This window comes from Stegodyphus dumicola, chromosome 3 (assembly GCF_044657685.1).
Source record: "Stegodyphus dumicola isolate Sdum_Otavi_A_Nest chromosome 3, ASM4465768v1".
Classification (NCBI taxonomy): Eukaryota; Metazoa; Arthropoda; class Arachnida; order Araneae; family Eresidae; genus Stegodyphus; species Stegodyphus dumicola.
This window is the reverse complement of record NC_140770.1, coordinates 13,660,842-13,687,876: the sequence shown is the minus strand read 5'-3', so window position 1 is coordinate 13,687,876 and position 27,035 is coordinate 13,660,842. Positions and strand designations below refer to the sequence as shown.

The window sequence follows — 27,035 nt, the reverse complement described above, 5'->3', positions numbered from 1 at the left end:
GTTAAAACTAATATAGAATAAGGAGATTAGCATGCAGCCAAAAAATAACATAGAAATTTCTTTTCTAACAATTCCTTTTATACCCTAAAAAATCTGGAAGATTTCTTTGAAAAATGAGGGTGTTAAAAAACTCAACATGGCTAAATTATATGGGCTGGTTTGTGTTGAGCTGCCATCTACTATAAATAAAGAAGGTTCGGAGTAACCTATAGTAACCTATAAATAATTTTTCATTCAATTTTTCTGTGCGTACAGAAGGAAAGTGTCCACATCGGGCACACTGTGCCGCAAAGGGTTAAACACTTGTCTTGAAACAACGTCGAATATTTTGTCGAATTTTTTTTTTTTTTTTTTTTTGTCGTACTTGTTTACTTGTAGAATCACAATCTTTTTTTTTTTTTTTTTTCAATAGACATTATTATGACAGCATTTAAATAATTTTAAAATACGCATTTGTTTGTAGATAGCTAGCTGATTGCAGACTAAATGAAAGAATGGATTGAAAATGGGAGGGTGAGGGGAGATGAGGGCGCGTGAGCACGACACGCCGGCTTGAAACCACGACTCATCCCGTAAGACGCTTACTCACCGCTCACCGTAGATCTCTGCTGCAAAGAATATGTATTGACATAGCGTCTGCCCATGCTGCTAGGCAGTGCTAGGCTTTCGCTGCTGTGCTCGGTCGTGTGATTTTCGATGCTCTCAACCATTTCGTCCGTGCACATTGTGTCGTTATTTTCGGGAAACTTAATATTCCGGAAGAGTAATATTTATTTTAAATTCCTTCCGGGAGCCGGGAGATTTTAATTTTCAGGACTCAATTCCGGGAAAGCCCTACTCCATAGCCCACCAGCACCATGGCGACCGCCGATCGTTTAATGTGTGCCCACCGATATGGGACCAGAATGAAAATGTTTTCAGTAAAATTCTATGTGAATGTTTTCTCATTTTTAATGAAATAGATATTGCGTCCAACGCAGATACAACACAATGCGAAGTGCAACCGATCTCTTTTTTATATTGCATTTTTTTAAAACTCTATCCAAATATAAATTCACCTTGAAAACGTAAATGGTGCCCTCCGTCGAACAGATATTATAGAATGTGGTGTTAAGGACAAAAAGATTGGAAATCCTTGATCTAAATCCAACGAATCCTTAATTATTCGACACAAGTCTACTTTTGACTAACTAATAGACAAACAATTTCTTCACAATGTAAAAAATGGGAAATTTGGTTGTACTTTTCGTAAAAATCTTAACCCAAACACACTGAATTTATACACAGCAGATAGCGCAAAAATTGCTATTTCTTTTTTAATGTCTCTTCAATAATTTATGTAATACGCGACTTAGCTAAATTCTCAGTTATGTAAGTGCGCCAAAAACCGTGGCATTCAAATTGAAACCCACTAGTTTAAGATAAGGCCTCCATAAATAATTATAAATAACTTTTCCTTTCTTTGACATATGCTTCTAGCATTCAAACAATATCTATTAATTCAGAAGTCAAACAACAAAAATCAGCGTTATATTTTCAAATTTTCACAGGACTAGTTTCGATGATTTTACCGAATCACCATCCTCAGCTGCAAAAGCTGAACGAGATTAGATAAGATAAGAAAGCCTGGACAGAAGGTAAGCTAGTGGCGCCATCTGTTGATGAAACCAGAAATAAAACATAATTTCTTTAAAGGCCGAAGGCAATAGTCAATAGTGACAGGGGCTTTTCCCCCAACATTATTAATCAAGCAGTTAAAAAATTCTTATCACAACACACTAAAATGCACACCCTTGTTTTAGGAGATTATAAAAATTGTGTTGTCATTCACTTCTTTCCATCAGCTATAAAGTTGCACATTTCCTCGGGTTTTCTGGGGTATTTATAGGATTCCTTGCCAGTGTGGTTTAATTTACACTGGCCAAAATTTCCTTAAAATAAAAGCCTTAAAATTTCGCGTCAAGGAACATGAGGCGTATGTTAGAAAAAAGGAAACACAGAAGCTTTTGTGTTGTCCAACGTTGTTGGTCCGAAAATCACACTTTCAATTTTTCTGCTGCCAAAATTATTTAAAAAAAAAATCTTCTATTAGAGAACTGGATTTTCTAGACGCATTTCACATTCAAAAAAATCTTTCTGTTCCTAGTCAACGATCCTAATTCCAATCCATCTTTGCCTTCGGCCTTTAAAGAAATTACGTTTTGGTTCTGGTTTCATCAACAGATGGCGCCATTAGCTTATCTTCTGTCCAGGCTTTCTTATCTTATCTAATCTCGTTCATTTGTGCTTTTGCAGCTGAGGATGGTGGTTCGGTAAAACCATCGAAACTAGTCCTGTGAAAATTTGAAAATGTAACGCTGATTTTTGTTCTTTGACTTCTGAATTAGTATTTGTTCGGCGTGTTATTGTGTCTTAATATCTATTAGTTTAGTCACATGTTTATCATCGTTAACGTTGACTGTTTATTTACCCTTCAGATACTGAAAATACAATGCCCCGTGACATTTAGAAATTTGTAACGTTACGAAATGCTGTCTATTCTGACGTATAACGAAAATTTTTAATCCGAAAAATATGAATACTTCGTCATGTTCGTCTTCCGTTATATATCTTAAGGCGTCGTATCATCGAATTTTGTTCCACCTTCATCATCATTGTTATTTTGATCCATAAATAAATAATCATTGTCCGTTCCGTCTTTCACTAACACCAAACATCTTTGTCTTAGCATGATATTCGCAAAATGAATGGCTTTGCATTTGAAACCAGCACTGTGTTTGTTTCATTTCACGGGTACCATATTTACTACTAAAAGGGGCACTAAATCAACCGTATTTCAACTAAAGCAAACGCGATTTTCTGAAGTCTTCGATTTTCTGAAGTCTTCGATTTTCCTTTCAAAATCTTGGCTTCAAATGACTACAGAAAGAGAAAACATCTTATTCCTAATTCCACGAATTTATTCAGAATGGAAGTGCTTTACAGTAGCATTCCTTCGGACAGTTGCATTGAATAGAGTCCCTATTCAATGCATACTCTTTGCCGGAATATTTACTCCCTCCAGCATTTAAAATCCTCTAAGCGGCAAAGCCGTATATATACGGCCTAGAATATTTTTTGTGATATCTGTAAGAACGTATATATACGTGCATATTAAAATATGTCAAAGAAATTAAGGCAATATATCAAAAGAAAACAAATCCAGGTTTGAGATATCAGGAGAGTTTTTACAATAAAAGCAAAAAAATAATTTGTTCTCATAGTAGTTTTGGGAAATTTGTGCTTTCTTAGTGAAAACCCTGCCCGCTCAGAGGGTTAATTCACACACAGATGGTTCCCTTTATTGCTCGTCAGTGCAGATAACCATTGCTCGAAAGGCTAGGACAAATGCTTGAATAATTGACCTCAAGATAAGAGCATTTCCATTTCTTTCTTTTTTTCTCTCTCTCTTAGGTAAATGCGAATAACATGAGTTTAATTTATCACCACTGCGCACAAGGGATAACTCTGTTCTTCACTTGCATGTTGGTTTTAGTTGTGTTAGAATTACCGGAAATTTATGGGTATAGTTATTACAATGGTGACGTCAGCAAAGCTCGAAAATTTTTGCTCATCCTCGTGAATGGTTGCCGATGGGAATCCGGATCAGGATAGTGTACAACTTCCGGGATTTAAGAAGCTCTCAGAGAATGGCGTGCATGCTCCGTATGTGACACCAATTTTCCGTCTAATTCTTACCCGAATCGGTACATGCTGGTTACCGGTAAGTCAATTTAAAAACTGCGGGGAAAAAAACATTTATCTAGCAATTCCAACAAATGTAGATTATTAAAATTTTCTACTACTTTTTACCGTTAGAAATGTCATGAAATCAGCACACGAAATTGTGGTGTTTCATACTTATATTCATAAAGAACTAGTACGGAATGTTTTATTTGTACAATATTCTGATGAAAAATTCTGATTAATTAATGCGTGCTTTATTATGCACACCTTAATTAATCAATATGTCGTAAGTTATCGTATAAATAAAACATATTTAAACTAATATTCTGATAAGAAATATAAGTTAAATAACGCATACATTAATTAATATCTTGTAAAATTAAATTAATATAATTTTTTTTAATTCGTAACTACAATTTTTCGTAAATACAATTTTTTTAGAGTTTTGGTCCAAAGGGGCAAATTGCCGTGAATATTAAAAAAATACTATATGAATATTAAAAATGTTTATGGGCCTTTAACTGTATTTGGTTTTCGTGTTTTTCTATATCTTTCGATTTTTATGAAAATATTTTTTGGGTTTTATGTATTTTTGTCTTGCCGCGAAGTGAAAACTGAACGAATTGAATGAGAAATGTATATCTAACGAAATTCGAAGAAATAAGTTTAAATGAAATGCAGTAAAAAATGCATATAACTTAATTTTCCGTAGAAGTAACTCATGTGGTGTCCGTATTAGTTTTTTTAAAGTTATTTTCTCTAAATATGATGAAAACATGTAGGGTAAGTTATGCGAAACACGCCTTAAAAATTACTGTGCTATTACCTTTCTCCCTCATTCTGGAAAAATAATAATGATTTTTGCTTTTACTTCCTTGTACGAAGTAAAAAGGAAGTATTGTAATCGCGAAAAGATTCAGGCAGCATATTTCAACGAAAATATCACTTTGACCGCTTTCGAATGCAATTTAACGATGTTTTTGCGTGATATCTGTACGTAAGGACAGAATAAAAGACTCTTTTCCTCCAAAAACACCAAAAAACTGCTTTAAAATTAATTCTGAAGAGAATTTTTCGTGGCGTCTGTACGAACGTATGTACGCACATGCGTACGTACGCATCTCGCATAACTCAAAAACGAGTAGCCTTGGAACGTTGAAATTTTGTATATAAGACTACTATAACATGTAGATGTGCACCTCGTATTTTGGTTTCAATCGGCGCGCCAAACGTATATAAATATATTTATAATTATATCCATTCTGTTACCCGGCTCAGTCATCTCAGTTTCTTTACTCTTATATGTTTGTAAATTGTACATTTTTTGCTTTAAAAACGATTGAATTATGTTGTTTTTATCTTCCGGTTAAGGGTTTTATACCTTTAGTAAATCCGTATGCAATATTTTTAGAATTATCAACAATTTTAAAGTTGTTTAAGTGCCGCTAAGCCTAATTTGATGGCGGCCATTGCTCTTGTTTACATTTGAAACAGCTGAGTAGCGGATTTGTTGCCAATCTAAAGAAACTTAGCTTCGCAACAACAAAGATAACGCCTTCATTTATTATTAAAATCATGCTTAATCCTTTCTGTAATTTTTTCGAGAAAATACGCGTTTAAGATTTACTTCGTAATTTTTAATACAGATATTTTCAGTTTTTATATATTTTTGCCTTGCCGCGAAGTGAAAACTGAATTAATTGAATGAGAAATACTCAATCGTCTGTGAAAAACTGTTTCTTTTTTTTGTTTGCTTAATTTCTTTTATGCATAGTTCTAGCTTTATTATAGTATTTGAATAGAACATGTGGCAACGATTAGATAATTCTTTAACTCTTTCGCATCGAAGTCGCCCCAAACGCCCAAACATTCAGACATCGGCTGGACGCCCGAAACGCCTGAATAATTTCCTACCCAGTGCTTTCCCCCATCACGTTACTGCATTACTCATTGCTTTCAGGTGTTGTTAAATCACGTGTCAATCATTCTTTTGAAGCTACTAAAAGTAGCTTCCTTGTTTCCTTTGTTCCTTCCTCTCCTTTGTTTACTGTCAGTGTTTAGCTTTTGATGCCCGAAGTTGCAATCCCGTCCCAAGGGGGAACTTCACACAGTGTCAAAGCGTCTAACAAAGTTCTCGCTTTACTTAAGTAAGGCTATTGTTAGTGCTGTAGTATTCAACTTGTCATGGGGGAAGGAAGAGCATTCCAAGAGAAATTCTTAGATACGGGCGTTTTCGATGTTTGGGGAATTGAGATTTTGCCCTCTCTCGATGCGAAAGAGTTAAATGATATAAATTTTGTGCATTCTGAGTTATAATATGAACGAAATATAATACTGTTAAGTAAATCTATCGGCAGAGTGTCACTATGGTAAACAAAGTGAATTTTAAAGAATGCATTTATTCTATTGTGGTTTATGCGCTGTCGGCGAAGTAGGTTTAATTCAATCTAATGAGTTTAAATGAAATGCAAGAAAAAATGCGTATAATTTAATATTCCGTACAAGGTAGTCATGTGGTGTACACATCAGATTTTTTAATAAATAGTACAAATCTCATAACTGGTGGAAAAAGATACAGCATTTCAAGTAAAAACACGTGAATATATCAGACGTAAACATCATATAAATATAATTTCATTTATTATTCTGGCTTCATCATATTTAAAGGCTATAAATTCCAAAGCACACAGCTTTATCTTTTTACAAAATGCTTATTGTAGAATTAAATCTTCAGCTTACAGAAAATATAATAAAACTTTACGTTACTTAATTATAACATTGTATTTTGCACTAAAACGTTTACCTTTCTTTAGTGTAATCTGCCTTTTAGCTTGTTCTGCTGAATTGCGAGATCATATGCATCCTTTCAGTTTCTGGACGAAAGTTGTATAAATTAGTATTTGATTTCTTGGTGATTTTTGATGATAAAGTCCAACAAAATACTGTGCTGTTATTCAGTGTTTAAATCAATAGAAACATCTTGAGAACAGTTCATATAGAGTGCGGATAACTGGAACTCTATTAGATTTCATTTTATGCAGATATAAATTACGAAGGTAGCAAATGTGTCTTAACTTCCTGATGTTTTCTGTCTCGGGGTTTAATCATTTTAAAAACACCATTTTGACTTAAATTAAGATCATTGAATCCAATAGCAGCCCTTAAGCTATTACGGTTACAGTCATATTTTTCTGATCCGATCCTTTCGAGTTCCGTGCGGTGCAAAGCAATTCGAAAGTTCCAGGCTTCGCCGGCTTCACATCCCCCACAGCTTGATATCGATGTCGTTTCAAAGATTTAACACTTACATCCATGATGTCACATTTGCTAGAAACGTAAAACAGTGCTGTTAAAATGATGTAATGTTCTTTAGGATTAATAGAACACACTATTGTACAACAAACAATTATTAGTGTGACATTATAAATAAGCAACTTGAAGAAATTTTAATTGAAGTTAAGTTGAAACCTAGTCTTTTCTTTCTGGCGTCTGTTTTTGTTTCTTACATCATGTTATGATACATTATCACAGCTCAGATTGTAGAGATTGTATTAGATTTTTTTGAAGCACGATACAATAAAAATGAGCTTTGGACCTCTTGATTACCAGTCGGATGTACACACACTCAGAGCTTAAATTGCGCCGGAGCCCACCGAAGCCTGTCTCCGGACCTTCCTAGTTTTGGGGGTAAATCATAATTCTAGACGGAGCACACCAGAGCCCTAAATAAGAAGGCTTCGGCATTTCTATGTAACTGAAAACCAATTTCAGTAGAAATCTGATCACGAAAATTTTATTTTTAGCAGCAAAATTATATTAAAAATCGCTTATTAAATTTTCATTTATGTCTGTACATTTAATTTAATTACTTTAACCCTTTGCGGAACAATGTGTCCGGTGCGGACACACCTAAAAATTTCCTTCTGTACGCACAGAAAAATTGAATGAAAAAGGATTTATAGGTTACTCTGAACCTTCTTTATTCATAGTAGATGGCAGCACAACACAAATCAGCCCATATAGTTTAGCCATGTTTAGTTTTTTAAGCCCTTATTTTTCAAAGAAATCTTCCAGATTTTTTTAGGGTATAAAAAGAATTGTTTGAAAAGGAATTTATATGTTATTTATTTGGCTGTATGCTAATCTCCTTATTCTATACTAGTTTTAAATTTTTACCTTGAAATCTTGCCTCAAATCAAACGGCGAACCCTAGGTGTGCCCAGACCGAGCTCACCGATCATCTAGGACAATTGAGAGTTTGTATTCTTTGTTTCTCCGCATCTCATCGGCCAGTTCATTGACAACAATGCTCGATTCAGCACTCTTTTCGAAGCTCTATTCAATCAGTTTGCCCACTTTGAGCACACGCACAGAATTAAAACGATAAGTGGTATCTTCACAAAATTTTACTTGTGTATTTCTCTAGGCCTAATTAGACTGCTTACTTTTTTTTAAATCAAAATTCCCACTTTAAAAGATAGCGTGCCGGAAAGGGTTAATCTTTAATTATTTTAAATACAATTAATTAATTGAGAAATAATTATTAATTAAATAATAATACAAATACTAATTATTAATATTAATGTAATAACTGTTAATTAATCCGGAAGTAATTAACTATTTAATTTTTAAAAATTATTAATGATTTTAATGTCCGTTTTATTTATTTACTCTTGTTCCTCTTTCCTGACGGTCTTGCATGGGGCTCCGGCACTTCTAATTTTAGCAATTAAGCCCTGCACACACTGGTCAATGAATTAGAAACCTTTGAGATTTTCATTTGAAATGCGTGCTAGCGATGAAGTGTGAAATTTTTTTATGACGTGTGACGTGGGTTACGCGTGGTTAGAATGCTAGTAATAAGTAAGGTGTAAGAGTGCTTTTTACGATGAATGAAGTAAATTGGGGAAAAAAAAACGGCAAATGTTTCACCATTTGAAAAAAAAAAGGCTTATTGTTGGTGCCTATTTAGCAGGGGCCTCGATTTCGAAGATAGTAAATCTCATTGGATTCTGAAAAGCAGCCTATCAAAGGTTTTATAAAGTTTGAAACAAAACCCACGGTGCTTTTCTAGAAGACGCAACTGTGGTTCGAGCACAAGTTTCCAAGAGAGCGAACGGCGTTGTCTCCGACGAATTGTACGGCAGAACAAGGACTCTATTGTTCTTCAACTGACATAGATTGTCAACCAAGGCTCTTTCCAACAGATTTCAGCTCGAACCATGTGGAGATTTGCAAAGGATAGAAATACATAGTCGGGTGCTTGCGAGAAAACCACTGCCCGACATTCAAGAATTCGTTTGCAGTGGTGTCGGGAAAGAAGACACTGGACATCTGAAGATTGGGAACAGGTAATGTGGTTGGATGAATCACGCTATACATTATTTTTTACCACTGGAAGACGCTGAATTTGGCGAGAACCTCATGAAGCCATGAAGCCATCTTGCCTTACTCGCACGGCGCTTGTAGGAGTGTCATGATATGGGGCATGTTCTGCTGGCATTCATGCTGTTCCTTGAGCGTAAACAAACAGCCCTGAGATACCTATGTAGATATACCTACAATGTTGCATTTTTACCCTGATGACGACGGATATTTCATGGACGATGATGCAACTATACATCGTGCCAGAAGTGTTCAAGATTGGTTCACTGAGCATCAGTCTGACTTCCAACACTCACCCTGGCCACCGCATAGCCCATTTCTAAACCCCATAGAAAATGCGTGGGATATGGTAGAAAGATGCATTGGACAGCATGCTCCCCTCCATCTATTTTACAAGATCTCGAAAGCTGCATAGCTAGTGCATGGTATTTTCTGGACGTAGATGCACTCTAGAAGTATGTAGACTCGACGCCCAAACGAATCAGTTATCTGTTCAAACGGTGGTTCAAAAAAATATTGATATTGGGTTTCTGATTCATTGGCCAGTGTGTGTAATTACTTTCACTTACATCACAAAGACAGTCTGTGAGGAGGAAGTAAATATTTTACTAATTCATCTGTGGGAGCTAGCTAATTGTGATTTCTGACGGTTTGAATTCAAACATTCAGGTAAGATCTTTAATATGTCTTTTCTCCAAATTGCCAATTTCAGAACCACTGTAAGTCTAGCAATAAAATAATTTTTAATTATTGTTTTAGTTTATGTAAACATTAAAAATAAAATATATACTTTTTACAAGGTTCTTTTTTTTAGTCCAAAGGGATTTGAATCCCGAAGGACTATTAGTTTCGTTTTGGCATTTTGCGTCGGACTCATAAATGTCGGTTCACTTTTCAAACTGTTGCCACAAAATGTTAGAGTCCTGCATTATATTTGAAGAAATTAAATAATGAAAAATCTGCATAAATGTATGTATATTTCTCGTATTGTGATAAAACAACGGTACATAGAGTCATCGAATTTTGAATAACGTAATCCTCCAACGAATATGAGCATGTGGAAGACCAAATTTGAAATTTGAAATTTGTTTTATGATCGATTTCCTATTTTTTAAAACTTTGACGAATTTTTGATTAACAAACTCAAGGATTTCAAAGCGAGCAATGGCAACGTTGTGCAGAAAAAACATTTTTATCTCCAGCGCGTGAGTCTCTGTATCGGAAATTCTAAAGATAGGCTCGTTTTAAAACTATTTTGCGATATTGCTGTTGCACTGGATCTTATGGTTTAAGTGCGAGGAACATGATATTTAATAAAGAAAGGTAACACACAAAATGTTAAAAAACGCCCCTTTGGACGTAATTTAAAATCTGAAACATTTCAGATTTTGTTTTTATTTATTATTATTATTTTTTTTTTAGCTAGCTAGTGTTTGTCGCTGTGATCAAAAGTTTGCCATTAATTTTTAAATTACTTCCTGATAAGCTATCGAACTCAAAATTTTTACACACACTCATTATTGATGTAAAAATAGTCTGTTGCAGTGATATGCTTTTAACTTTTTGATTTAAACTTTCTACTTTTTACTTTTACTTACGTGTTCAAGACCCATTAAAGGCATTGTATATTTTCACGTCTTCCTGCTTCAAAAATCCTAATGACTTTATGAGTTTATAATTTATTATTACATATTTTAATAGACTAATAGCTTTTATAGATATTAAACATTTTAAAAATTAACATAATTTGCATTCACATTTATTTCTGAGTTAAATACGAAATACATAGGAGTGAACTACATTTTGCTTAACAGAGCAAAAGTTAAATAATATTATTATACAGTGACAATCAGTAAAACACTGCTAACATTATTAAAATTTTTAACTAATATAAGCATTAAAAATGCAAACTTTAGGCCATTCATAGAAAACTTAAAATTGATGCTATCATTCTGATGTTAGATAATGATGCAACTATTATGTTTGTTAGCATAAATATGAATTAAATAAATAATAGTTGTCGAATATATTTATCTAAAAAGGGAAAGAAGTTAATTAAAAGATAAATTTTCTAATCGAATAATTATTTTCACTATCTTACACCCAGTCAGATTTTGACTGGTATATCTACGATATAAGCTCGTTTTTCTTCCTGTTTCCTGAGTAAAGATCTTCGATTAATCTAAGCGAACTAAATATCAAAAAATCATTTTACATCATTTATTTTCCATATACTTGTAATCGCGCTGTATTCGTGGATTTGGAATGATTGACCACAGCACTTGATAAAAAATCAAAGCATAATTTATTCGTCAGCATTACACAGGTGAGTTCCAAAGTCACGTTTGCAGCCGTCGAAAACTACGATAGCCTTCAGGCTACAACGATGAAGACAGCTTCACGGCAAAGCACTAAAGCACAGCTCCCGACTCAGTCCATCGCTCTTGGAGCTCAAAACACTACTATTGAACTCAACCTACTCTACAAGATACACTGCTGATAGACTCGGCTATAGCTTTTGGCTTGCCTTCAAAAACATTCTGGGGGCCAACCAGTAAGAATTCGTTCCAGAATGTTCTCGCTTCGTCTATGAGAGATCGCCAACTTAGTTGACAAATGTCGCCAAATAGGTGATTTCGCGCCAAATCTAACAACCCTAAACCCGCTCTGCGGAGGAAGCTATCTTACCGCAGCTGGACTTTCCTAATAATATTTTTAAATATTTGTATGTAATTATTGATTATTTTATTTATACATTTCTGAATCATTTTATAAGTAGATAATTATTAATACTGGTATATTCGAAGGAATCAAAATATTGTTACATTTCCAACTGATCGTTACTCCCTTTAAAATTCAATTTATATTTTATTTGCTTTACTAATGCAAATTAATGTAATTTAACTATAATACACTGCTTTAAAAAAGTTAAGTGTGCAAAAATAAATTTGATATACCTGGAAATAATATAATTTCATTATGACATAATTTATGCTTTGATTGACTATACATTACATGGAGGTAGGCAGTTGAAAATTATTTATAATTTGGGGGAAAAAAGGGAAATTAAAGAAATAAAGAAAGCAGGAAGTAATAACCTGTCGTATATAATGATGAGAGGTTCAGGTATTCCATCCGCTGTGCAAGAAATGGTTGCCTCTTGACCAATTTTAACTATCATATTACTAACTGCTACTATTTGAGGCTTACCTAAACAAAGAAAATATGTGTAAATATGTATTAAATACGTTCTATTCATACATAAAAAAGTTTTGAAAAATAAAATTTGGTATTAATTTAGAAGTTAACTGAGGGATTAGCCATGGGAAGCCCTCTTAGTCCCATCGTGGCTGATATGTGCATGCACTATTATGAATAAAAAATTGTTTGAAACTTTAAACTTCGAGGTATGTTTCCGGTACGTAGACGATACTTTTACCCTGTTTGAAGGTAATGTAGATAATCTAAATAAAGTTCTTTCAACAATGAATTCTATTGACCCTGCTATTCAGTTCACTTTTAAACTTGAGACTTGCAATTCTCTTCCGTTTCTCGTCATTCTGGTCACACGTAACACATCCAACTTCAGTACTACGGTTTACCGTAAACCTTTATCGGTTTGCCTTCCACCACACTTTAAATCATATCATCCGACTAAATAAAAGTTAGCTTCATTTTATTCCTATGTTTACCGTGCTCTTCAAGTTTACTCCTCCAAACCAGCCCTTGATGAAGAACTAAATTATTTAAAAGCAATAGCTATTGACAGGGGCTTTTCACCCAAAATTATTAATCAAGCAGTTAAAAAATTCTGATCTCAACACACTAAAAGGCACACTGTTTTAGGAGATTATAGAAATTCTGTTGTCATTCCTTTCCTTCCATCAATTAGCTATAAAATTGCACGTATTTTGAACAAATTTACCTTTCCAGTCGTTTATTTTCCTACAATAAAATTCCGAGTTTTAACCCCATTCCGGATATGAATTCCTGGGGTAGTTACATGGTTCTTTGCGAGTGTGAGTTAATTTACATTGGTTCAAAAGACTAAGACAGTCTTAAATTTCGCGTTAAAGAATATGAGGCATATGTTAGGAAAAACGAAGCACAGAAGTTCTCTGTTGCCCAGCATTGTTGGTCCGAAAATCCCCCTTTCCATTTTTCTGAAAACTATTCAAGAAACATCTTCCATTAGTGAATTATATTTTCTAGAGGCATTTCACATTCAAAAAAAATCTTTCTGTTCTAGTTAACAACCCTAATTCATCTTTACCTTCAGCCTTTAAGGAAATTATGCTTTAGTTTTCTTGTTCATCAGTAGATGGCGCCAGTAGCTTAACTCCTGTCTAGCCATTCTTATTTTATCTTATCTCATTCATTCGCACTTTGGCAGCTGAAGGTCATGGTTTGGTAAAACCATCGAAACTAGTCCTGTGAAAATTTGTAAATATAAGGCTGATTTTTGTTGTTTGACTTCTAAATTAATATTTGTTCCGGGTGTTATTTTAATTTAAAATTTAATACCTTATCATTTATAACTTTGTTTTCCTAACGTAACTTCGGGTCAGTTTGTTGTAATATTCTGTAAACCTCACTATGAGGAACTTCAAAGGATGGAAAATTTGATTCATCATATCCGATCCTGTACAAAAAAAATGAAACTCATGTCTCAAAATGAGTAAAAATTGTTTGACGAATCCCAAAAATCTCATTAACTTTGCTATATCTGCTAAAAGAAATAAATAATAATTCTCATTTTAAAAATACTTTAAGTCCTTATTACAACTAATTATTATGTGTAATTATTAAATTTGTCGTCCGTTCCAGTTTCAGCATCACACGTTAATATTTTAAAAGGTAAATTGTTTAAGCTATATGTCATGGTTTTGTCACTTTAATGGAATCAAGCATCTTCCTTTTAAACAATCAGGTACTTACGTATTAACGCAACCACCTTGGCGCAATTTGGCGATTTTTTACAGATGAAAAGTTACTTGTCGGCTGAAAATTGGTGATTTTAGCGCCTTTCTCTTTAAAATATTTCCAAACCATCAGTGTTTATGGTAAGTCGATAAACATTATCAACATATTAAAGGAAAACATACATTAGCAATTTAAAACACTAATTTGAATTATTAAATAAGGATTACTGGATATTTTAAAAAACAAAACACTTACATTCCTATGCAAATCTTCCTATAATTTTTTGTGCTAATCTTCTCCCAATACATAGAGCGATTTGTTTTTGCTTAAAAGAACATCAGAGAATTGCGAAAACTTGGCTTTGTGCAAACCTCGGCCACAGCGGCTCTCTAGGAAACACATTTTATGATGTTACCTTCAGAATTTTCTGCAAAATTCTGTATTTTTGCAAAAATTTTACCGCAGTTTCTTTTCTTTCTTTCATTTTTACTTCCTTGTACGAAGTAAAAAGGAAGTATTGTAATCGCGAAAAGTTTCAGGCAACATATTTCAACGAAAATATACATTTTGACCGCTATCGAATGCAATTTAACGATGTTTATGCGTGATATCTGTACGTAAGAACTGAATAAAAGACTCGTTTCCTCCCAAAAAAATTATAAAAACTGCTTTAAAATTAATTCTGAAGAGAATTTTTCGTGGCGTCTGTACGAACGTATGTACGTACGTAAGTCGCATAACTCAAAAACGAGTAGCCACAGAACGTTGAAATTTTGTAGATAGGAGTGCTATAAACATGTAGATGTGCACCTCGTATTTTGGTTCCAAACGGCCGCACCAAACGTGTATAAATATATTTATATATATATCCACCCTGTTACACGGCTCAGTGATCTGAGTTCTTTACTCTTATATGTTTGTAATTTGTACATTTTTTGCTCTAAAAATGATTGAATTATGTTGTTCTTATCTTCCGGTTAAGGTTTTGATGCCTTTAGTAAATCTGTGTGCAATATTTTTAGAATTATCAACAATTTTAAAATTGTTTAAGTGCCGCTAAGCCTAATTTGATGGCGGCCATTGCTCTTGTTTACATTTGAAACAGCTGAGTAGCGAATTTGTTGCCAATCTAAAGAAACTTAGCATCGCAACAACAAAGATAACGCCTTCATTTATTATTTAAATCATGCTTAATTCTTTCTGGAATTTTTCCGAGGAAATAAGCGTTTAAGATTTACTTCGTAATTTTTAATACAGATATTTTGAGTTTTTATGTATTTTTGCCTTGTCGCGAAGTGAGAATTGAATTAATTGAATGAGAAATACACAATTGTCTGCGAAAAACTGTTTCTTTTTTGTTTTGTTTGCTTAATTTCTTTTATACATCGTTCTAGCTTTATTATAGTATTTGAATAGAACATGTGGCAACGATTCGATAATTCTTTAAATTATATCAATTTTGTGCATTCTGAGTTATAATATGAACGAAATATAATACTGTTAAGTGAACCTAGCGCCAGAGTGTCGCTATGGTAAGCAAAGTGAATTTTAAAGAATGCATTTATTCTATTGTGGTTTATGTGCTGTCGGCGAAGTAGGTTTAATTCAATCTAGTAAGTTTAAATGAAATGCAAGAAAAAATGCGTATAATTTAATATTCCGTACAAGGAAGTCATGTGGTGTACACATCAGATTTATTATTATTATTATTATTATTATTCTGGCTAATTCCACAAGCTCATAGTTTAAAACTAAGGCAGCAAACTTCACGATTTGTTTTAAAAAACCGTTGGAGTTTGGAATACGGCAAAAAAGAATGCATACAAAAAATGGCGGCGATGCTTAACTCAAGGACTGTTATGAACATGGTTCTAAGGTACCGGATGTGGACGCAGCCAGACCCAGGATGGTCTTATGGTCAAACCAAATAATTTGATCTTATGGTCATAACAGGCCACGCCCAATGGCTATAAAGAATTTTCTCCCTCCTTCAAGCATGCCTTCGTGGTGTAAACGGTCGCACACTCGGCGCATATTCTAAAGGTCCAGATTCGAGTCCTTGCGAGGGCATTGCATATGTTTCATGTCTCCTGCTTCAGAAAAACCCAATGATTCTACATTGTTTCGCTCATCGTTGCTTAATATTGAGACATTGTAAAAATTTGATGAGTTAAGGTGGTTGCGTTAGCGTAAGCGCCAACATTTTTTATAATTATGAATAATTATTTTATCCATAAAATATAAAATACTAAAAATGAAAAACAAAATTATTAAGGTGGTTACTTTTATTTAAGACCTTGCAATTATAATCTGAATTAAGTTAACCACTTGCGCTAGGACTAAACTTCACGTTTGCGGTGCCGTGCGTTACAATATAGCAAGCGGTAAAGTGTCTCATTTACGCCGTTCCGCGTCTGGGAATGCAATACAGAGCTGTAAGAGAAATAAAAAATCTCGTTGTTAGGCGACTTGTGCACCACGTTATTTTCATTTTTGCGATAAATGCCTATCGACGAGGTGTTCACGTCGCTCGCGGTTTGAGACAAAAGCATCTCGACGTGCGTGGCACGTCTTTTTAGCGCAAGTAGTTAAAGACCAAAAAATACTTTGATAAAATGGGATTCGTTCCACTTGTGGGTAACCGACCGCAAGTAGCCCTTCTGACTTCATCTGATGATTAGTACATTGGTGAGATTACCTAATACTTACTGCATTTTTGGAACTCAAAACATATTTATTATGATTATGGAAGTTCTCTCTCTCTCTCTATATATATATAATTTATGTATAGCATTTATGGTAGAGAATTATAGTCTTCGTGACACGAGGAACCTGCTAACGAGGGTCTCTCTAGTCGAGAGTTCAAGAACATTTTGGCGTGTTGTTCCGATGGAAAAAAATCTGCGGACCGAATTAGCCACGCCTCCTTAATTTTTCAGTAGTATTTTACATCCTCTGATTCGTTATTTCTGGAACGATATCGTTGGAAAAACAAGATCATTAGTTCCTTAGCCCTCCTGAAATCGAGAGGCTTTGACGACAGACAAAGTGCAGAACGCTAAAATCTTTTGACACTGGTCGTGAAGTTATGTCTCTTCTACTGTCAACTAGGCCGAATTATTGCGTCTGCAATGTCGGGCCATGTCGGGTGATACATCGTCAACGCTTGGAAACAGTGACATGCGAGGACCGCACACACGATTTTCTCATCTCTCTGTGATCCACCACACACTCTTGTTAAATTTAGATGGTGGCAGAGAAAGACAGTGAGCTGTATTTGACTGAGGGGTTAAACTGAAAGGACCCTACAGATATGGTATATTGGAAATTTGCATTGAAAAGTGAAAATTGAATTTAAAAGAGATGAAACTGGATAATTTAATATGCAAAAAATGTTTCCTCAAAAGGATTGTAGAGTTCCTCACTTTGGAATTCTAAGTTAATGTTGGAAGAACTAATAAGCGAATAATCTCTTGAGTTCGGTGACAAGAAACAACAAGATAGAAGGGTAACTAACCCTTTATTATTCCAATAAGATTTAACAAATTCCGCCTGGGAGTGTACAAGCAAAACCCGCACTTGGACTTGAACTTAAAGGACTAAGAATTAAACTAAAACTAAGATTAACTAAAGAAGTATAGCCGAAGATATCAAGGTTCAAATCGAGTTGGCCCCTTAACTTATTTGACTACGAAGCTTAGCAAGGGCCCGAGTACGGCCGAGCGTAATAACAGCTTTGAGAGAGAGAGAGTGGCCAAAACGGCAGACGCGCGTAAATCAGAAACTCTGATTCTCTCTGACTCACTAAGTAACTTCGTGGTTTAAATACCGCTCCTCCTCATTAAATATTCAGCAAGATTCCAAAACTACGTTCTGGCCGGAAGTAGTAAGTTGAAGTTAAGAATTTGACAGGAAAGGAACTTTAACTTAAAATTTAACTGCTAATAAAATTACCATAATCCTTACAGGATAATTATTTAAATATGTCTGAAAAATGAAAATAAATGCAATGCGAATAATGGCAATAAAAAGATATGTTTTATCATTAAATTTACGTAGAGATCAGATTTCTGGAAACTAAGATAAAATTCATAACGAATTGGACAAGCAATATTTTGGAAAGATTTTAAAACTTACTTTCCTTGCAGTAGCGACCTCTCCATCTTCCAACGCATGCGCATGTTCCATGGGCACGATTGCAATGCCCACCATTAGCGCAAAGGCATTTCTTACGGCAATTGACACCATAAGAATTTGGCGGACATCCTGGAAAGAAAATATATTTCAGAATGAATCACGGTTTTCAGTTTTGAATGGAAGTTAGAATTATATCGAAACTTATGCTGATCAAATCTTATCAAAGATTGATGCAATCTGGTTCCAACAACACGGGGCAATTGCAAGCATAAGTACTGTCGTACTTACTGCGAGACATACATTCCCAAATATGATTTCTCATTTTGGTGATTGATGTTGATCAGGTATTGTACAGGACATGTTAAAATCCATCATTGAAGCCAAATGCATCATGGCAAGGCTTTGAACAGTACATCTAGGCAGATGAAGAAGAATCAGAGGTCATTAATTTCAAGATTCATGATGTCCATATTGTCTTTATCATACATTAATTTATGTTACAGAGGCTGTTCGCACATTTTTTAGACGATTTTGGTAAGCTGTAATAAAAACTCGTTTGCTGCAAAAGAAGTAATTGTAATTGTACTATGTTTTAAAAGTCAAAACTATCGTCTGTGTCTTGAAAGTTTTGTTTTTATTCAAAATGGCGAATTTAACAAAGCAGTAGTTCGAAGGCTACATTTACGCTCATTCCGAAGAGAAATATGCATACTCCATTTTTGAAAACGATGTGAGAGTCGTGGTTTTGTGATATCTAAAGCGTCGATAGGTAATATAATCAACAAGAAAGGAAATAAACATCAAATTGGAGCCTCAAGGGGCACAAAAATTCCAAACAAGTATCCAAGGAAAAAACGGACATCTTCGACTTTTGCAAAGGTACGTTGTTTAATGTTAAAAGAAAATCCCCCTAGTCAAAGGACAGTTGTAAAATCATTTAAATGCACGGTGTCCACTGTAAACAAAATGTTAAAAGTTGATTTAAATCTTAAGAAAGCGAAAAAACGCAATGTGAATCGTCTTCTTCCAAAGCATATCGCTCAAAGCAGGACACGCTGCAGAATTCTATATGAGAAACACTTATCCAAAGAAAAATGGAAAACAATTGTCCCAATAGATGAAGCATGGGTGTATTGAAATTACTGTAACAAAAAAAGAGCCATTTATTATCATAAAAGGGTAGAAAAAAAATGTAAGTACATGGTTCAAAGAATCCAAAGAAAGTTTTTCTAAGGGATTCATGATTGTTGCTGGTTTTTCTTAAAATGGCAAGATACAAATAAAAAGAGTGCTAAAAATGTCAAGAATAACTCCAAATACTTATATATTAAATCAACATATTTTATGGCCAAATTTTCTGAATGAAATACCATCGCTTTACCCACAGTGCCATCCATCTGTGAGACTCCATCAGGACAAAGCTAGCAGTCACACATCAAAATCCACTGTAAATTTCCTAAAAGAAATCGAACAAAAAACTGGTATCGAGGCCATACCCTTCGTTGATATCCCTACTCAATCTCCCGATATGTCACCTATGGATTTTTGTGCTTTCGGACTTTTAAAAACTGCATTATCCAAACGTTGTCCCAAAACCCTAACAGGACTCTGTAAAGCTGTTCGGGAGAAATGGGATAGATTACCTCTTCTGCCACTTCAAAAGGCATTATTATCCTGGAAATTGCGATGTCTAAAGATAGTTCAGAATAAGGGATGTCAAATAGAACATTTAAAACACAAGAATTTTATGTAATTTAGTTTTGTGAATACAATATACATCGTCTAAAAAATGTGTGAACAGCCTCTGTATTTGCAAATGTATAATTTAACAAAAAAGGAATCTGTAAGCTTTCCTAACAAATAAACTAACAAATGAAGGAATATGATCATCTGACATCGACACAATCTCTTGCAGTGTCGTTCCGTATTATCAGTAATATAAAAATAGGAACTAGAGGGCAATAATTGCTTACTTCTAACATGGCAACTTCCAGCTCTTAAGAAGCAGCTGAAAACGCTACACGGATGAAGGCAGCTCGTCCTCAGCTACCTCGAAGATTTTCTTGAAGGTTGAAATCGTGCTAATATGGGGTCATTGCGAGCAATGACATTTTTGCATTCCCGAGGTACGTATCCACCAGGTTTTTCGCACCGTAAATATTTTCCATCATCCATAAGAATAAATTCTGGACCAACTGCTGTAGCATTCGGTTTCATAGAAAGCTCTCCAAGGACTTCGTCCCGATATATTTAAGTCGTTACAGTGCCTCCCACGCGTAGGTCGGTATGCATATTTCACAAGTGCACATCAGCGTAGCCACTGAGGGAGGGGTTTGGAAAATGGACCAATGAGCTGCTATTGCTCTTGGTGACGCTAAATCTTCGTGCACGTGAGCGTATGTTGTTTACGTCTTAATTTGAATTTTCTTCGCAGTTATAAATATATGACGTAATGGTAGAAATCTTGTGCTTTCGTTTTCTGAGTTTAATTAATCTCCGACATTTCACTTTCGTGATTTTTATGACGCATTAATGTTTGGATTGATGTTCACGGAATATTATGTGGATTAAGAGAATTGAAGTGTATATTATTTTAATTGAGCTGAGAATGACTGAAAGTGTTACAATGAATCTAGCGTTTTCTTATTTCAGTACTTGCATTCTTTTGATTTTTAAAGTGTAAGATTCAGAATATATATCTGATTATACCCATTGCTAATATTAAAAATTATATGTGAATCAATTGAATACACTCGTTGTGAATGAGATAAATTCACTCTTTTTGATCAGTTTTTCTTGTGTAGAGAGTACATTTAAGAGTGAGCAGTTATTAAATGTGAAATTTAACACACTAAATGTATAGGAATGAAAATTAGTAAAGTTTACTTTGAATAAAATTGTGCATTGGTTATTATTATAGAACATTTTTTTCATATAGACTGCAATAAAAAGTGCTGACTTCTATTTACACATATAATTAGTGTAAATATTTTTCTCATAGGCATAGTTTTACGTAAAGATTGCATTTGGGCTCAGATGTTTATCACATATTTCTTTCTTCATCTTATTTACCACTTATTAAGTAATATTTCACATCGAAATTTTTGCGAAGTATCCAACATGTGTTTGTATTTATTTCGACCCGGTAGTGAAATCTTCATAATTTACTATATTTGTTCTAACTTTGCAATGAAAAGTTTCAGAAGCAATCGACGATGCTTTAATTATTTTGTACAGAAAATTGCGTGGCAGAGTATTTTCAAGCATCTTGCTTAAATCTTAAAACAAGCGAAAGGTCATGTGACGTGACAGAAATATTACTGGATGCTCATTGGTCCATCCTAGAAGCCACTCCCTCGGTGGCTACACAGATGTGCACTTGTGAAATATGCGATCGGTACAATACGAGTAGATAAAAACGTGTAGATCGGTACAATAGCTCAAAGAAAATACAGCCTATACTTTTAAACTCCCAGCATTAGAAATGTTTCTTGTGCATCTGGATTTTTAGACCTTCACAGCCACATAACGCAAATCTTGTCCTATTATGTGAAAAATACGGTGAATCATTCATTTGGTTTTCAATCTGAATGCTGATGATTGCCTTTCAACTGTGATTTCTAATGTTAATGTTTCAGAAACATGATCTCCTGGTACCCAAATGTTCAAATGTTTCTAATATTGAACCCAAATGTTTCGAAAACATGATCTCTTGGTCTCCCAAATGTTGCCACGATCGGCCATTTTAGGCGATTTCTCGCCAAATTTGGCGATAGAAGTTAGTCATCAAAACTTGGCCAAGATTGTAAAATTTGTCACCAAAATGTTGCAAAAATTGGCATTTTTTGGCCATTTGTTACCGAATTTGGCGACAAAAATTAGTCTCCAAAACCGTTGCCAGCTTGGCGATATCTCTGCAAATTAGAGAGTTAACCATTTACTCAAAGTTAAATAGTCTTGCCCTCGTATTCTTATGTTCGTCGCAGAGCATGAGTTCTCTCAGCTTTTCATGCTACATTATATAGAAAAATACAACAATTTCACTTATAAAACAAGTCAAGGCACAAGTCAAGGATGAGTATTCAATGAAACAAAACGTTCAGCTAGCTTCTTTGAAAAATTCTGCGTAACACTTACGTTTCTGGCAATTGAATCCCATGTAACCTGCTTCGCAGTCACCTTCGCAAGCCCCCGTTACCTTGTCGCAAGCAGCGTTTTCGTAGCAATGGCAAATCGAAGCGCAATTCCGTCCGAAACGACCTGGAGGACATTCTGTAAGAGAGGGATGTAACGTCAAGCTAGAAATGCATTAAATAACAGATTGAAAAAATAACAGAATTGCTTATTTTTGAGTAGAAACTCTTAATTTGATGTTGTAAAAATTGTTTTTTTAAATTGTTTTAACTGTATTTGGTGTTTTATATTTTCCTATATCTTCAAAGTTTTAACGAAGTTATTTTGAGGTTTTATGCATTTTTACCTTGCATGACAATTAAGTTAATTGAATGAGAAAGCCATCTCTTATGAAATTCGAGGATATACACTCATGTCCATAAATTAAGGATAATGCAAAATCAGGCAAAGGAAGAGTTAGAAGCAAAACAAACTTGATTTATTTGTAAAGCTTATTTATTAAACAAAAGGTAAAGAGCAAAAAAAGATGCTATATGTTTGATATTATTAAAAAAAATTAGCGATTTTTTCTCCCTGAAGCAAATTACAAAAAAAAAAAAAAAAAAAAAAAAAAAAAAAAAAAAAAAAAAAACTTATTTACAAAAAACCAATATTACATGGTTGGTATGATTGTTAATACATTGTATGCGTCGCAGACGATGCAATACAGTCCGTACAACACCTTGGCATGCTGAGTATCAAATTATCGATCTGATCTTGGGAGATATTACACCACTGAAAAAACAATGCTCTCCGAAGTTCCGGTAGACATGTAGGAGGAGGTTGACGGGCTGCAACTCGTCGGCGAAGCATGTCCCACACGTGCTCTACTGGATTCAACTCCGGTGAGAATGCTGGCCAGTCCATACGGGTGATAACCTTCGATTGAAGGCATTCGCTTACGATGTTTGCACGGTGAGGACGTTCGTTGTCATTCATAAACACAAATTGTGCGTCCATGGCGCCCCGAAACAAACGTACATGTTATTCCAGAATGACGCCCCGATAGATTTGGCTTATCATGGTTCCAATTTGAACATGCAGGTCAGTTCTGGAACCCAGAATAATTCCATCCCAAAAGAGCACTCCTGCACCACCGTAACGGTGTCGTTCAATGATGTTTTCTTGGTGGTAACGGGTACCTGAAGCTCTCTATATGAAAGTCCGGCGAGAATCAGACTGCAAGCTAAACCTGGACTCGTCGGAAAACATCACACAAGCCCACTGTTGCGGTGTCCACAATGCATGCTCTCTACTCCAGGCTAACCGCAGGCGACAGTGAGTTGGAGTAAGTGGAACGCATCTGACAGGTCTACGAGATATAGACCAATCTGCCCTAAGCGTCTGTACATGGTCTCCCTTGAAATTGTCGTACCAGTGGCTGAAGAGAGCTGACGAGACAGGTCTAAGGCTGTGCTCCACCTGTTTCTTTTGGCAGTAACTGCCAAATACCGGTCCTCATTCGGCGTTGTAACTCTGGGGCGACCTGTGCTGTAACGTCTACTCACATTACCATCATCTTGGAATCGTTGCCAAAGCCTGGAGATGACACTCTGGGCAATTCCAATTTCGTCCGATACTTCCAGTTGGGTACGCCCACATTCCAGACGGCCTATAATTCGACCACGTAAAAAATCATCCAAATGCGTCCTTTGTGTCATAACTATTCGGTTATTGCACTGAAATGCTTATAAAGCGCCTGCGAACAATTTTACTTGTTTGCCTGTACTCCTTATATATCACTCTCTTACACTCTCGTCATTGTGACGTACCATCGGTGTTATCTGGTTGCTTCCTGAAATTTGCATATGGTTCTTGAAGATGTGTGTAGTGATTTTACAGGTGATATATTTATTTTAGAGTTCGATTTCCGCGTGACTCCGAATTATCCTTAATTTATGGACATGAGTATAAATTTAAATGAAATACAGGATAAAATGCGTGTAATTTAATATTCCGTAGAAGGAACTCAGGTGCTGTGAAGATCAGATTTTTTTTTTCAACTTGAGGGGAAAAATACAGAACTAACACAGCACCATTTATACCCTTGTTAAAAAAAAAAAAAAAAAAAAAAAAAAGGATGGCTTATCAAGAACCAGTCGAGGTTTAATCAAACAAAAACGTGCTTATCAAGAACCAGTCGAGGTTTAATCAAACAAAAACGTGCTTATCAAGAACCAGTCGAGGTTTAATCAAACAAAAACGTGCTTATCAAGAACCAGTCGAGGTTTAATCAAACAAAAACGTGACCCACCAGCAAACCGAGCGGTAAAATCGCTGAACACCGTTAGCTCCGACTTGGGTTGCATTCCAGGCGAACATAGCAGCTCCATGGGCTTTTATATGCTTTCTTCCAAGGTAACTTATTATATGAGCGATTTTCCTTTAGAAAGTCCTCCACGAAGGCATTCTTTCTCATAGACAGGTAGCCCTAGTTTGCTTTGCCGCAGTCAACTAAACCAACCAAACGAAAGCGAAAAAGTTCTGTGTGCGTTGTGACGTCACGAGCACATAACTGGCACCAAATTACGTCTCTTGTGGTTAGTTTCACGGTCGACGGGATAATACGTAAGTACCAAAATTTCATACAGTAGAGCAGATCAATTTCAATTACCATTTTTTACATAAAGAGAGAAATGTAATGTAACTTAATTACATTAATGACTACATTAATTAATTACATTAATGACGTGGGTATAAAATACCTTCTTTATACCCACGTCTGTAAATATTTATACTGACTGCCTGTCACTTCTCCATGCGCTCTCCCGCCCAGACAATTTCAACCCATTAATTGTCGAAATTAAGAGACATTTAGAAACTTTGAGTTTATATTTAAATATTAAGCAGCTATATTGGGTTAAAGCCCATATAGGCTATATTCGTAATGAGAGGGCCGACAGCCTGGCCAAGCAGGCGGTCTCAAATGTCAGTGCAATGGATATTGAAGTAACAGGTTCGGAAAGAATTGCAATTCGAAGAATGAAAAAATTTTACGTTAACAAATGGAAAATACAGTGGTCCTCTTCACCCAAAAACAAAGGATTTATGGAACTAATTAAAATCACAAACAAAATGAAATGCATGAACAATATTGATGTTAATCAGGTGTTAACTGGACATGGTAGGTTTCCGTTCTATTTCAACCGATTTAATCCGCAGGAAAATAAACTATGTAACAGTTGTCGGGTTGATAATGATGCTAGGCATTTTGTGGTTGATTGTAGTTGAACAGCCCCTATTAGACGCATTTTTAACAGTACTGATTTTAATGTAAGTGCCATTAATTTTAAAGTTTTTAAATCATATTCTATTGCTGTAATGAAATTTATGAATGAAAATAGGGCGCTAGTAGGAATCTTCTGTTAAAATTGAATTTTGTGTTTATATGGGTTTTGGATATCTGTGGTGTTCTGTGTTGTGAATTTGTGTTTATGGATTTTTTTGTTTGTTTGTTAGTCTGTAATTTTGTGTTAGATGTGCTTATTTAGTTTTGATTTAGTATTTTTGTTTGTTGTTTGGGGGTGGCTGGATTACTGGCTGCCCTCGTTTGTGGAGATACGGGGCCCCTTCTTTTGGGCTATGGGGACACTTGTGTCCAGTTGGGCTGAAGGGAGCCTCCAATTCTTACAATTCTTACATTAATGACTGCAACTCCAAACAAAATTTTCATCATATCACTGTTTTATTATTATTATTATTATTATTATTATTATTATTATTATTTTTCGAGTGGGGGGACGTCAAGAAAGGTATTTTGCACCGAACGCCAGTTATGCTCGCTACTCCATTGCCCAACTTCAACTGATTCTCATTAAAACTCAAAACTGTGTGTAAAAGAGTTGCATTTATATTTAGTTCAAACTTAAATAAAAACCTCTCTCTCCATATATATATATATAATTTTATTAATTTAAAAATAGCAAAATACTAAGCTTGAAAATAACTAAAAGTAACGTAACTGGTTCGAAGATCAAACTAACCTGTTATACTTAAAGTAATTTTTTTCATATCGAATCCATGTTGATTACGGGCAGTGCAAAAAATATCGAAAATTCCACAGCTGTTTAGCTTCACTTTAACGAAAGCTTGATATTCATACTTTTGCAGAAGCTTGACGCTTACCTTCAAGTCAGGAAGTTCACTGGAAACATGAAACATGTGGGGTTATGAATAAATAAACTGATATATGAAGAATTAAACAACACAGTTTTGCATCAGAAATAGACAACATTTTGCATGGTTAACAGGAAACTTCGAAGAGCTTTAGCCGCGCTAGACGTATATTGTTTGAAAATTCCTGTTTAGGGGTCTAAGCAATGAGAGATTTTATAATTATTTGGGGTGAATCTTTACATTATGGTAACTTGACGATTTTTTGGCGAAAATTTCGCGACCAACCCTGCTACAGGAACCTGCTAGTTTTGTTTTGGAGGTGTCCGCCGATAACATCGCGGACGAAAACGTCGCGGAGAAAACAACGCAAGGCGAAAACGTTTTGCTACAAAACATTGTGGGAGAAAACATCGCAGTCCTAAAACATCCTAAAACAAACAAAAACATCGTCGTCGAAAATATCGTGGTAAAAAATAAAGTATCTACAAATCATCGCCTGACGATAACATCGCAGACACGCATTTTTCAAGTTTTAATAATTGTAAATGGATATTCCCATAATGATTTGTGAGTGC

The 27,035-nt window shown here is 35.0% G+C and overlaps 1 protein-coding gene across 2 annotated transcripts in view; it reads right to left on the bottom strand.

Annotated features, from left to right (window-relative positions):
* Positions 1 to 6,344: 6,344 nt before the first annotated feature.
* The window catches only part of LOC118191914 (uncharacterized), a 117,855-nt gene continuing 97,164 nt past the window's right edge, over positions 6,345 to 27,035 (bottom strand). For both annotated transcript variants that reach the window (XM_085812585.1, XM_085812586.1), the window contains 5 exons: positions 26,328 to 26,488; positions 22,309 to 22,443; positions 18,172 to 18,300; positions 12,210 to 12,321; positions 6,345 to 7,053 (listed from right to left, as the gene is read on the bottom strand). In XM_085812585.1, coding sequence (XP_085668711.1) covers positions 6,888 to 7,053; positions 12,210 to 12,321; positions 18,172 to 18,300; positions 22,309 to 22,443; positions 26,328 to 26,488 — 703 coding nt within the window. In that variant the 3' untranslated portion in view covers positions 6,345 to 6,887. The remainder of the gene's footprint in view (positions 7,054 to 12,209; positions 12,322 to 18,171; positions 18,301 to 22,308; positions 22,444 to 26,327; positions 26,489 to 27,035) is intronic.